This window comes from Nansenia antarctica (genome assembly GCF_963989245.1).
Source record: "Nansenia antarctica genome assembly, chromosome: 2".
Taxonomy (NCBI): domain Eukaryota; kingdom Metazoa; phylum Chordata; class Actinopteri; order Argentiniformes; family Microstomatidae; genus Nansenia; species Nansenia antarctica.
The window spans coordinates 12,766,866-12,779,365 of NC_137675.1; the positions used below are offsets into that span (position 1 = coordinate 12,766,866).

Consider the following 12,500-nt stretch of genomic DNA (forward strand, 5'->3'; position numbering starts at 1 on the left):
AGAGAAACGTAGAAGAGAAGTCACAGGTGGTATGAAAGGTGAAGTGCAAATATGAAAGGGGGTCGAAGGTCGAAGGTCAAACGGTTGGTGAAGAGTGAGGAGGGGAGGACATGGGGGGCTGGGAGGGGGCTGGGAATAGGAGTCTGGATGTTGAGGTGGCGGAGTGGGGGGACGACGACTCGATTGTTCGCTTGTTGATTGGGGAATATATTGGGGTATATACAGGTATAATAGAGTTAGAGGGGGGTGACAGAGGGGTATGTTGGGGAAGGGGGGGTATATACAGGGTATACAAGGTATACAGGTATAATAGAGTTGGGGAGGGGAGGGTATATACAGGGTAGTTAGAGGGTGGTATGTTGGAGAAGGGGGGGTATATACAGGGTAGTTAGAGGGGGTGACAGGGTGGTATGTTGGAGAAGGGGGGGTATATACTGTCCTTCCCCTGGCACACTTGTCTATATCCTCCTTTGAATTTCATGCTGCTTTTGTCTCCTCCCCGGTCAAACTCCACATTGTTGTCATCTATCGCCCCCCAGGCCAGCTCGGTGACTTCCTAGGCGAGATGGATGGCCTTCTCAGCTCCTTCCCTGATGATGGCACTCCGCTCGTACTACTAGGTGACTTCAATTTCCAATCTGAGAAGCTTCTCTCATCTGGAGTACTTGACCTTCTCCTCTCCTTCGGCCTTACCCTGTCCCCCTCTCCTCCGACTCATAAGGCAGGCAATCAGCTCGACCTTGTCTTCACCAGATCTTCCCACACTTCCAACCTTACCGTTACCCCTCTTCCAGTTTCTGATCACCACTTTATATCCTTCTCCCTTCCCCTCAAAACGTCCTCTTCCCTCTCAGCCTCTAACCACTTAAGACCCTCTCGACGTAACCTACGTACCCTGTCCCCCATCACCCTCTCTTCTTCTGTCCTATCCTCCCTACCCTCTGTCGAATCCTTCTCCCTTCTATCCACTGATGCGGCATCCTCAACCCTCCTGTCCGCTCTCACCTCATCCTTCGACACCCTCTGTCCACTAACCCTGAAGCCAGCTCGATCCTCTCCTCGAGCTCCCTGGCTCTCTGAAACGCTACATGCTTGTAGACTAGAGCTCAGAGCAGCTGAGAGGAAATGGAGAAAAACTGGCCTTTCTGATGACCTTAACCTCTATCACTCTCTCCTTGCCAACTACGCCTCCTCGGCATCAGCTGCTAAAGCATCCTACTATCATTCCAAAATACATTCTTCTGCCTCTAATCCTAGAAAACTGTTCTCCACTTTCTCTTCACTCCTTAATCCACCTCCTCCCCCTCCTCCTTCCTCCCTGTCTGCCGATGACTTTGTCACCTACTTTGAAAAAAAGGTGGACGACATCAGCAGCACCTTTTCCCCCCCACCTCTCCCTCCTCCCACTAACAATGCTAACACCCCTTCCAAACTCTCTCCTCGACACTCAGTCTCTGGATTGTCATCTTCTTCCCCCCTCTCCCCAACCACATGCCCTCTTGATCCCATCCCCTCCCCCCTTCTCCAATCCATTTCCGCCAACATCCTTCCTTACCTTACCACCCTAATCAACTCCTCCCTATCCACAGGATCTGTCCCAGCGGCCTTCAAAATAGCCAGAGTCAAGCCTCTCCTCAAGAAACCTACCCTTGACCCATCATCTGTCCACAATTACAGACCTGTATCCCTTCTCTCCTTCCCTTCCAAAACCCTTGAACGCGCGGCATCTAAACAACTGACTGACTATCTCCGGAAGATGGATCACTTAGACCCCCACCAATCCGGCTTCAAGGCTGGGCATTCCACTAAAACTGCACTCCTTGCTGTCACGGAAGCCCTCCACTCTGCCCAAGCTTCCTCCCTCTCCTCTGTTCTCATTCTCCTTGACCTGTCTGCTGCCTTCGACACAGTCAATCACCAGATCCTTCTCTCCATCCTCTCAGACCTGGGCATCTCTGGCACCGCACACTCCTGGTTTTCTTCCTACCTGGCGGGCCGCTCCTACCAGGTGACCTGGAGAGAATCGCTGTCTTCTCCACGAACCCTCTCCACTGGAGTACCCCAGGGTTCTGCCCTAGGGCCCCTACTTTTCTCCCTCTACACCAAGTCTCTTGGCTCGGTAATCTCTTCACATGGGCTCTCTTACCACAGCTACGCAGACGACACTCAACTCTTCCTGTCCTTCCCCCCGTCTGATGTACACGTGGCAACCCGTATCTCAGCATGTCTCGCTGACATTTCAACTTGGATGGCTGACCACCATCTCAAGCTCAATCTTAACAAGACCGAGCTCCTCTTCATCCCCGGGAAAGCCTGCCCTCTCCAAGACTTCTCCATCACAGTGGAGAACTCTACTGTAACCCCCTCCCTGACAGCCAAGAACCTTGGAGTGATCCTGGATAACCGACTATCCTGTGCGGAGAACATTGCAGCAACGGCTCGCTCCTGCAGATTCTTCCTCTACAACATCAGAAGGATACGATCATTCCTTACCAGAGAGGCAGCGCAACTCTTGACCCAGGCACTGGTCATCTCCCGCCTGGATTACTGCAATGTACTGGGGTCCCCGCTTCAGCCATTAGACCTCTGCAGCTCATCCAGAATGCTGCTGCCCGGCTGGTATTCAACCTCCCCAAATACTCGCATGTCACCCCTCTCCTTCGCACCCTGCACTGGCTCCCGATAGCAGCTCGCATCAGATTCAAGACCCTGGTGCTTGCATACCAGGCAGCTAAAGGGACAGCCCCTGCCTACCTGAAGGAAATGGTAACCCCCCAAACCCCTGCCCGCTCACTCCGCTCCTCCACCTCGGCTGGCCGACTGGCCCCACCTCCTCTACACAGCAGTCGGGCTGCCCGATCACGTCTCTTCACAACACTGGCTCCCCGCTGGTGGAATGAGCTCCCCACGGCCGTCAGAACGGCAGAGTCACTACCCATCTTCCGTCGTAGACTGAAGACCCATCTCTTCAGGTTACATCTTAACTGCTCCTCCTGAGACATCTTCTGACCCTCACCACTACGTCTCCTAAAGACACCCGCTTTCCCCTCTACTGTGTCCCTATGAACTTCTATTGCCTTGTACTGTTTCTCAGTTTCTCCAGTAAAAAAATAATACAAATAAATAAATAAATAAAATAAAGGTTTTAGTAGAAGGCGATAGGGAGAAGGTTTTTCCTTCTATCAGTGGCCCCGGGCCTGAGCTAGATTACTCTTCCTGCAACGAATGGTGGATTGCTGATTCACATGCTTAGTATTCAAATGTATTGATTGTAAGTCGCTTTGGAATAAGGCGTCTGCTAAATGCCAAAAATGTAAAATGTAAATATACAGGGTAGTTAGAGGGGGTGACAGGGGGGTATGTTGGGGGGGGGTATAGGGTATACAGGTATAATAGAGGTCTTTACTGTGTGTGCTGGCTGAGGGCTGACCTCTGGTCGTAGGCAGCATGTCAGACAGACCCTGCCAGGCCGTCACCATCTCTGGGTTCCTCTGGTCCGCAAAGTTCTTCCACACACGCAGCGCTCCGTCATCTACGGAGAGAGAGAGGGGAGGGAGACAGGGAGAGAGAGAGAGAGAGAGGGGGGGGGGGTAGAGAGACAGGGAGAGAGAGAGGGGGGGGGTAGAGAGACAGGGAGAGAGAGAGAGGGGGGTAGAGAGACAGGGAGAGAGAGAGAGAGAGAGGGGGGGTAGAGAGACAGGGAGAGAGAGAGAGGGGGGGTAGAGAGACAGGGAGAGAGAGAAGGGGGGGGTAGAGAGACAGGGAGAGAGAGAGAGGGGGGGGTAGAGAGACAGGGAGAGAGAGAGAGGGGGGTAGAGAGACAGGGAGAGAGAGAGAGAGAGAGGGGGGGTAGAGAGACATGGAGAGGGAGAGAGAGAGAGGGGGGGTAGAGAGACAGGGAGAGAGAGAGAGGGGGGTAGAGAGACAGGGAGAGAGAGAGAGAGAGAGGGGGGGTAGAGAGACAGGGAGAGAGAGAGAGAGAGAGGGGGGTAGAGAGACAGGGAGAGAGAGAGGGGGGGTAGAGAGACAGGGAGAGAGAGAGAGAGAGAGGGGGGGGTAGAGAGACAGGGAGAGAGAGAAGGGGGGGGTAGAGAGACAGGGAGAGAGAGAGGGGGGGGGGTAGAGAGACAGGGAGAGAGAGAGAGGGGGGTAGAGAGACAGGGAGAGAGAGAGGGAGAGAGAGAGAGGAGGGTGGAACACAGAGACAGAGAGGGGACAGAGACAGAGAGGGAGAAGATGGGGGTGGGGGGGTGGGAAGATCCAATCAGACCAGTGACTACCTCAGGGCCAGGGGAGACAGGAAGTATATTCTTCAGACAAGGTAGTCACTCTAATAGAACACAATATACAATAAGGACCCAGTAATAAAGAACATGAATGCATGATCATGTTGGCGTACACACACAAGTGTTCTTGTGCGCCCCGTGAACGCCCTCGACGCCTTCAATACAGCTCCGATATGTTCTGTGACCTCGAGGGACACCAATGGCAGACACACACTCGTGCATCCATAAACATCTCCATATAGGTAATAGGTATGGCTTAATTTGTTTCACTTGAAACTGCTTCACGGTGTGTTTTCCCCCTTGGGTTCTCTGGGTGTGTGTGTGTGTGTGTGTGTGTGTGTGTGTGTGTGTGTGTGTTCCACTGTATTAAGGAGATGGAGAGAGAGAGTCATAGAGGGTAATTGCTTTGCTGTATGATGAATGACGATGAATACGCATGAGTGTGTGTGTGTGTGTGTGTGTGTGTCTGTGCGTATCTGTATGTGGAAGTATATGTGTGTGTTATTTGTCTGGGGATGAGCTTAATTAAGTATTTTATGCTTATTAAAACGTCACAGAGTGGGAGGAAGGAAACCTGGTGCGCATTTGTTTGTTGTCTGGTAATGATTTAAGGCAAGCAACTCAATCGTGTATTTGTGTGTGTGTGTGTGTGTGTGTGTGTGTGTGTGTGTGTCTGATGATGAGCGTTATGTGTAATGTTTTTAAGGCTTATTAAAACGTCACAGACTGGGAGGAAAGAAACTTGGTGCTCATTTCTTTGTCGCTGCAAAATTAATCTGTTTATGATTCAAAGCAATCAACTCGTGTGTGTGTGTGTGTGTGTGTGTGTGTTCTCTGTCTGGGGATGAGCGTAACACGCAAAATATTTGAGGCTTATTAAAACGTCACAGACTAGGAGGAAGGAGAGTTTGATGCTGCAAACTGAGTCTTGTTAGGATTCAACACCAACAACTGTGTGTGTGTGTGTGTGTGCGTGCGTGTGTGTGTGTGTGTGTGTGTGTGTCTGACCTGTGGCCGTGAGCAGCAGGGAGCAGTCGTGTCCGTTCAGGTACTCCATGGCGGTGATGCGTGTGTAGCGGGGGTTGCCGTTGTAGAAGTAGTCTAACCTCTCGCCCTTCTCCCAGTCCCAGAAGCTGAGGAAGGAAACACACACCCACGCTCTAGGAGGCTTCCAGATCAACACAGACCACAGGTGCTACACCAGGGGAAGTACAAACTGGGGAGGATGGGCTCTGTGTCAACAATTCTGAGATCTAAATGATCTTAAAATGACGTTGCTGTATTTCTGGGAGTATTTTGACATGAGTAAACGCGAGGTGGCTGTTGATAAAGCTCTTGTCCAGCAGCCCTGGGGAGCCCTGCTCTGAGCCCTGCTGTCTGGTAGAGGGCGTCTCTCACCAGATGCTGTCCTTGTCGGCCACGGCGATGCAGGGGTTGAAGGGGTGGAACTTCACCACAGACGGAACGCCTGGATTCCTGTTGATGAAGATCTGGTCGTCCAATCGGGTCACGCCTACAGGAGGAGGAGGAGGAGGAGGAGGAGGAAGAGGATTAGTCATGTGACAAGCTGCAAATCATCATCATCATCCATCATCATCATCATCATCATATTATTATTATTATTCTTTTGTGGCTGAAACTAGCTAGTAAAAAAGACAAGACACCCATGAAAACCTTTGTCTTTTTCAACATATTTAAACATATTTAAAAATGTCAACATAAGGACGTTTGATCTTCATTTGAACAATATTTCGACGAGGGGCGAACGGAGGTAACCACAACACAAACACCACTCTCTCCAGCTCTCAGCAGCCTCACCCTCACAGAGCATGAAGTGAGACGCGTGCTGAAGGCGGTGGACCCCAGAAAAGCCTCAGGGCCGGATGGCGTCCTGGGACGGGTGCTGAGGGACTGCGCCGACCAGCTGGCCGGGGTTTTCACCAACATCTTCAACCAGTCCCTGTCCCAGGCCACCATCCCACCCTGCCTGAAAACCTCAACAAACATCCCAGTCCCGAAGAAAAGCACGGTGAGCTGCCTAAACGACTACCGCCCGGTGGCACTCACACAGTTCATCATGAAGTGCTTCGAGAAACTAGTCCGGGCCCACATAGTCACACGCCTCCCGCCCAACCTGGATCCATACCAGTTCGCCTACAGAGCCCACAGGTCCACAGAGGACGCCATCGCGACGACTCTCCACTCCACTCTATCCCACCTGGAGAGGGGGAACAGCTACGCGAGACTGCTCTTTGTGGACTTCAGCTCTGCCTTCAACACTATCCTTCCAGACAGGCTAGTGACCAAACTACTAGACCTGGGACTATCACACTCTATCTGTGCATGGATCAAGGACTTCCTGTCTGACCGCCCCCAGAGGGTGCGGGTGGGCTCCCACACCTCCACAGCCCTCAGACTCAGCACTGGGTCCCCCCAGGGCTGCGTGCTAAGCCCCATCCTCTACAACCTCTACACCTATGACTTCACCCCCGTCCACCCCAGCAACTCCATCATAAAGTTTGCAGACGACACCACCGTGGTGGGCTGCATCTCGGGGGGGGGACGAGGCGGCGTACAGGGATGAGGTGGAGCAGCTGGGCAAGCTGTTCAAGGTTATCAACCTGCTGCTGAACCAGTCAAAGACCCAGGAAATCATCGTGGACTTCAGGAGGAAAAAAGCTACAGAGAGTCGTGAGATCGGCCCAGAAGATCATCGGCGCCCCCCTCCCCTCTCTGGAAGAGCTGCACAACACACGCTGCCTCAGGAAGGCCTCCAAGATCTCCAGGGACCCATCCCACCCTGGGAACGAACACTTTGTTCGGCTGCCCTCAGGCAGGCGGTTCAGGACCATGTCCGCAAGGACAAATAGACTGAAGCTCAGCTTCTACCCTAAGGCCATTCAGGCCCTGAACACAGCAAAGACCTAGGTTCTAGGCCCTGGACAATCTAGACAATTTGATGGCAGCTACTAGATTGTAATCATAAGTGCAATATTGAAATACAACTGTGAACATTTCAAACCTGCAAACTGCGACACTTTAAATAAATGTGCAATAATACTATGTGCAATATGACAACCCTTGTGTACATAAGGTTCAGAGATAGGAAATGTTAGGATATGTATAGCATAGCATAGAGTACAGCACAGTGTTTTATTTGTATAGTATAGTAGTATAGTATAGTGGATAGTGTATATAGCTCTTTTCCCTTCTTGTTTTTAGTAAAAACAAATCCTAGCACCAGGGGAGCCCCCCCTCCTAAATTTCGTTGTATGGTACCTGTACTGTATTAATGACAATAAAGACCATTCATTCATTCATTCATATTGAGAGATGGAGGTAATATAACTAAACGTGAGTCTAGGGTAGGACATGGGGCCATTGGCAGCCACAGTGCTAGAAAGAAGGAAGGATTCTTTTTTATTTATTTTTACAGTATATAATATGTCATGGATTATTTCTCATTGCCTCGATTAGGAATATTATGGTAAAGATGGCTGACTTTGCCCACATTTGACCAATCTGCATTTTGAGGTCAGAATGACGGCAAGGCTATATTGTATGTGTGAGAGGGGTAAGACAACACAGCAGAACATCTAACAAACATCCATGTTCATCTCAATGTCACAGCGGCCGTAGGCTTCACTAATGGATTATATTATATAGCGCCTTTATCCAAAGTCCTTTACATGGCCTCTCATTCACCCATTCACACACACATTCACACACACATTCACACACCAATGGCGGCAAGCTACCATGCAAGGCGCCGGCCCGCTCACTGGGAGCAATTTGGGGTTCAGTGTCTTGCCCACTTCGACATGTGGCCAGCCGGGGCTTGAACCGCTGATCTGCCAACCTTGCGATCATTAGACGGCGGCTCTACCTCCTGCTCCTCCTGTGCCGCCCCTCACTAAAACCAGTCTGTGCTTGTTGCTCCAGCAGGGCTGCTCCAGTCAGGTGGTGGAGGAGGAGGAGGAGGCCAGTTCCTTCCCTGTACAATGCAGAGCGCTCTGCTATGTTATATAAACCCAATCCATTATGTGCTAGAAAACGTAGAATACTTAAGTATGCACTTCCGGGCACATTCAATCATTCCACAGCACGCCTGACAAGACGATCGACCATTCCCGTCGTCATGACAACCGGCGCTAGGTCAACGTGGCGGAGAACGTGTCCTTCGATCTAGAATGCCTCGCGGAGGTGGACGTAAGACATAGGACTTAAGGTGGACCCTAGGACTTCATGGGAGGGGGGGGGGAGAAAGTGAAGTAAAAAAATAAAATAAATCACACCCAGGTGGTGAAGTAAGCGGTGCAGGTTTATGAGCAATCATCTACCATTTCATGCTACGGAGTACTGACACACACACGGACACACACACACACACACACACACACACACACACACACACACACACTTCATGTATAGAAGCGGCTGCACCGCTTAAAAAAAAAAAAAAAAAAAGAATGAAAAGAATGAAACCCCCCCCCCCAGAAACAGTCAACGATTTCTCTCAACAAAAGAACCACCAAAACTAGTGGAAGTGTCGGAAAGGATGAGGACCGTGGGTGGCATTGGCTTCACATTAAAAGGCCGGAAACTCCCCCCCTCCCCCCCAAAAAAGCCCTAGACATATTCATTTACGCAAGTTAGCCGTCTGTGAAGTTTGCTTTGCCGTTCCGACGACTAGAAAGCCAATAGTGACACGGCTCTCAGCACACGCCTCAGGTCCCTGGGCTCAGAGGAACAGACGACTTCTCACTAATCACACTGAGAAGCCTTTAAGGAGGAGCACGCTAACTCCCAATTTCTCCTCTCTTCTCTCACTCCCCCCATCCCCCCCTCTCTCTCTCTCTCCCCCAAACCTCTTTCTCTCTCTCACCCCCTATTGCTTCTATTCCTCCTCACTGTTCATCACTCTCTCTCTCTCCTGTTGAGTGACTGTCCTGCTCTCTCTCTCCCCCTTGACCCTGTCTCTCTCTCTCCCCCTCTCTCTCTGCCCTCCTTCCTCTCCATATCTTTCTCTCCTCTTCACCTCTCTCCCTTCCTCTCACCATCGCGTCCTCTGCTGCTACTTCTCTCTCCCTCCCTCCCTCCCTCCCCCTCTCCCCCTCTCCAGAGGCAGTAGACTGAATGAGGGCAACCCCTCTCTTCTCTTCTCTGCCTCTCTTAACTTTAGAGGGTTGGAGGAATGCAATGAGTGAAGAGAGGAGGAGGACGTGCGTCTGGAGCCTAATCTCTGACGCAATGGATTCAGGAGTGTGTGTGTGTGTGTGTGTGCATGCTTTGAGGCACAACTAGTGACGTGGGTATGAGTGTTACTGTGTGTGCGTGTGCGTGTATGGTGTGTGTGTGTGTGTGTGTGTGTGTGTGTGTGGTGTGTGTGTGTGTGTGTGTGTGTGTGCATGCTTTGAGGCACAACTAGTGACGTGGGTATGAGTGTTACTGTGTGTGTGTGTGTGTGTGTGTGTGTGTGTGTGTGTGCGTGTGTGCGTGTGTGTGTGTGTGTGTGGTGTGTGTGTGTGTGTATGTGTGTGTACTGTAGGGGGCAGCCAGTGACGTGGGGGTGTTAGCCATTCTGTTTGAGCGAGCTCTGAGTTCACAGGAGAAGTTGGAGAGAGCACTGGAGCCAGAGGTCTTTAATGTGTGTGTGTGTGTGATTCTGTGACTCACAAAGAGGGATATCTGTGGATGCGGGGTGTTTCCACTTGATTGACAACTATCTCCCCTACTGATGTGTGTGTGTGTGTGTGTGTGTGTATTATGCTTTATCACTGATTACGTTTATAATATCTAGAATAGAATATTCCGGTTGGGCAAGAGTCATGTAAACACGTGCAGAACCGGATTAAGGCCACATTCCGATTGGAGAATATTCAGAATAAGACCCCTGGCATATGCTTGTTTGAATCGGAATATGGTGACATGGAAACACCTTAATCGGAAAATGACCCTTTCCGGAATATTCAGTTACGTCTGCGCATTCTCGATTCGCAGGGAATCCAGGGTTTTGTTGTTGTTAGGGACAGCATAGCAAGCCACGATGGCGACTAGCAGGAGCCAGCATTTCTGGAGTGAGGAGGAGACTGCAGTCTGCCTTCAGATAATGAAAGATTTCAATATCATGTACATAGATGGAAGAAAACATAAAACGTGAACGGCATAAGCTGGAAGGCGATACACTCGTTCGCCATTTCTTCTCGCACTTGTCTTCCAATGTTGAGGACAAAGTGGATCAGCAGGAATGTTGTAGTTGAATTGCGGTTCAAAAGCGCAAGTAGGAGAACACAATAATGGGGGACTATGTTGGAAACAAGCATTATAGCCTAGCTGTGGGTTAACGCTCACTCAACGTCCACAAGAAGATACCAACACTAACGTTACTATAGTAACAACTATTTCTGGACGAATTCATCAGATTTTCCCACCGAACCACGGGAATATGCCGATTAACATGTAAACGGAATATTCCAGTTGCTACAGTGCATATAAACAACTTACTCTGAATATTACATTAACCAGAATATTGACCTTAATCAGAATATGGTGAGCATGTAAACAGTCACTGTGTCCCCTCCCAATCATCACCTGATGCGTGTGTTTGTGTGCATCTCACCTCTGTGTGTGGTGTGTGTGTAGGTGTGTGTGTGTGTGTGTGTGTGTGAGTGAGTCATGCTTTATCTCTCCCAATCACCTTTGTCACCTCCCAATCACCTGATGTGTGTGTGTGTGTTTGTCTCACCTCTGCGTGTGCGTCTCACCTGTGTGTGTGAGTGTGTGTGTGTGAGTGTGTGTGTGTGTGTGTGTGTGTGTGTGTGAGTGTGTGTGTGTGTGTGTGTGAGAGAGTGTATGTGTGTTTGTCTCTGTGTCTCACCTGTGTGTGTGTGTGTGTGTGTGTGTGTGTGTGTGTGTGTGTGTGTGTGCGTGTGTGTGTGTGTGTGTGTGTGTGTGAGTGTGTGTGTGTGTGTGTCTCACCTCTCTCTATGATTTGATGGCTCTGCTTCCTGACACGGGCGTTCCTCAGGAACCTCCACTCTCTCTCCTTTCTCACCTGACTCTCCACGTCATGCTCCTCCGGGATCTAGAGGGAGGGAGGGAGGGTGAGGGAGGGAGGGTGAGATAGAGAGAGAGAGAGAGAGAGAGAATCAGGAGTAGTGAGCGTTATTGTGTCAGAAACCAGCGAGGTCCCATCCACCTCCGACATCAGTCGCCTTCCCAACTCTCCGTCCGCTCCCACAGCTCCTCTACCCCTCCCTCCCTCCCTCTCCCAACTCTCTGTCCCCTCTCTCTCAACCTCCACCTGTTGACCCTCCCCATCTCTCTCTCACAATCTCCCCCTCCTCTCCTCTCCTCTCCTCCCCCAGGGCCATGGTAGACAGCAGGATGAGTGGAGCACTAATGGGCTACATGGAGAGGGCTGACTCTCCGGCAGGCTCCCTCGGTCTCTCTCCACCTGTCCTCTCAGCCCTCCCTCCCTCCCTCCCTCCATAACACTTGTCTGTGGCCTTGTCGAGTGAGCAGAGGGAGAGCAGGCCTAATGAGCTGAGTAAAGTGCCCTCTCTCTCTCTCTCTCTCTCTCTCTCTCTCTCTCTCTCTCTCTCTCTCTCTCTCTCTCTCTCTCTCTCTCTCTCTCTCTCTCTCTCTCTCTCTCTCTCTCTCTCTCTCTCTCTCTCTCTCTCTCTCTCTCTCTCTCTCTCTCTCTCTCTCTCTCTCTACCTACCTCTCTACCTCTCTCTACCTACCTCTCTACCTCTCTCTACCTCTCTCTACCTCTCCGCACTCTTTCTCTCTTCCACCTCTTGACCGCCCTTCTCTCGCCCTCCTCTCCCTCCCCCTCCTCTGTAGGCTGGTACAGTAGTCTAACAAGCTCGCCTCTCTCCTCCTCTCTCCCCTGTTTCATCCCCCTCTCCTCCGTACTGTAGACTGGTACAGTAGCTGCTAAATTAAGAGGACTGCCTCTCCCCTCTCCTCTCCCTTTCCCTCCCGTCGGACTGTAGGCCGATACAGTAGTCTGTGGAGCTAAATAGAGAGGCCTCCCTCCTCCTCTCTTCTCTCCTCCTCTCATCCCCCTCTCCCTGCCTCCATTCTGCAGGCCGATACAGAGGTCCAATGAGCTATATTTAAGTCCTCCCACCTCCTCTCATCCGCCTCTCCTCTCCTTCACTCATCCGCCTCTCCGTACTGTAGGCTGGTACAGTCGTCTATGAGCAG

The 12,500-nt window shown here is 51.0% G+C and overlaps 1 protein-coding gene across 1 annotated transcript in view; it reads right to left on the reverse strand.

Moving 5' to 3' along the window:
- The window catches only part of rptor (regulatory associated protein of MTOR, complex 1), a 157,747-nt gene that overhangs the window by 17,851 nt on the left and 127,396 nt on the right, over positions 1-12,500 (reverse strand). The window contains 4 exon segments of the mRNA XM_080524289.1: positions 3,431-3,532; positions 5,295-5,419; positions 5,685-5,799; positions 11,265-11,370. Of these exon segments, the coding sequence (XP_080380415.1) occupies positions 3,431-3,532; positions 5,295-5,419; positions 5,685-5,799; positions 11,265-11,370 (448 nt within the window).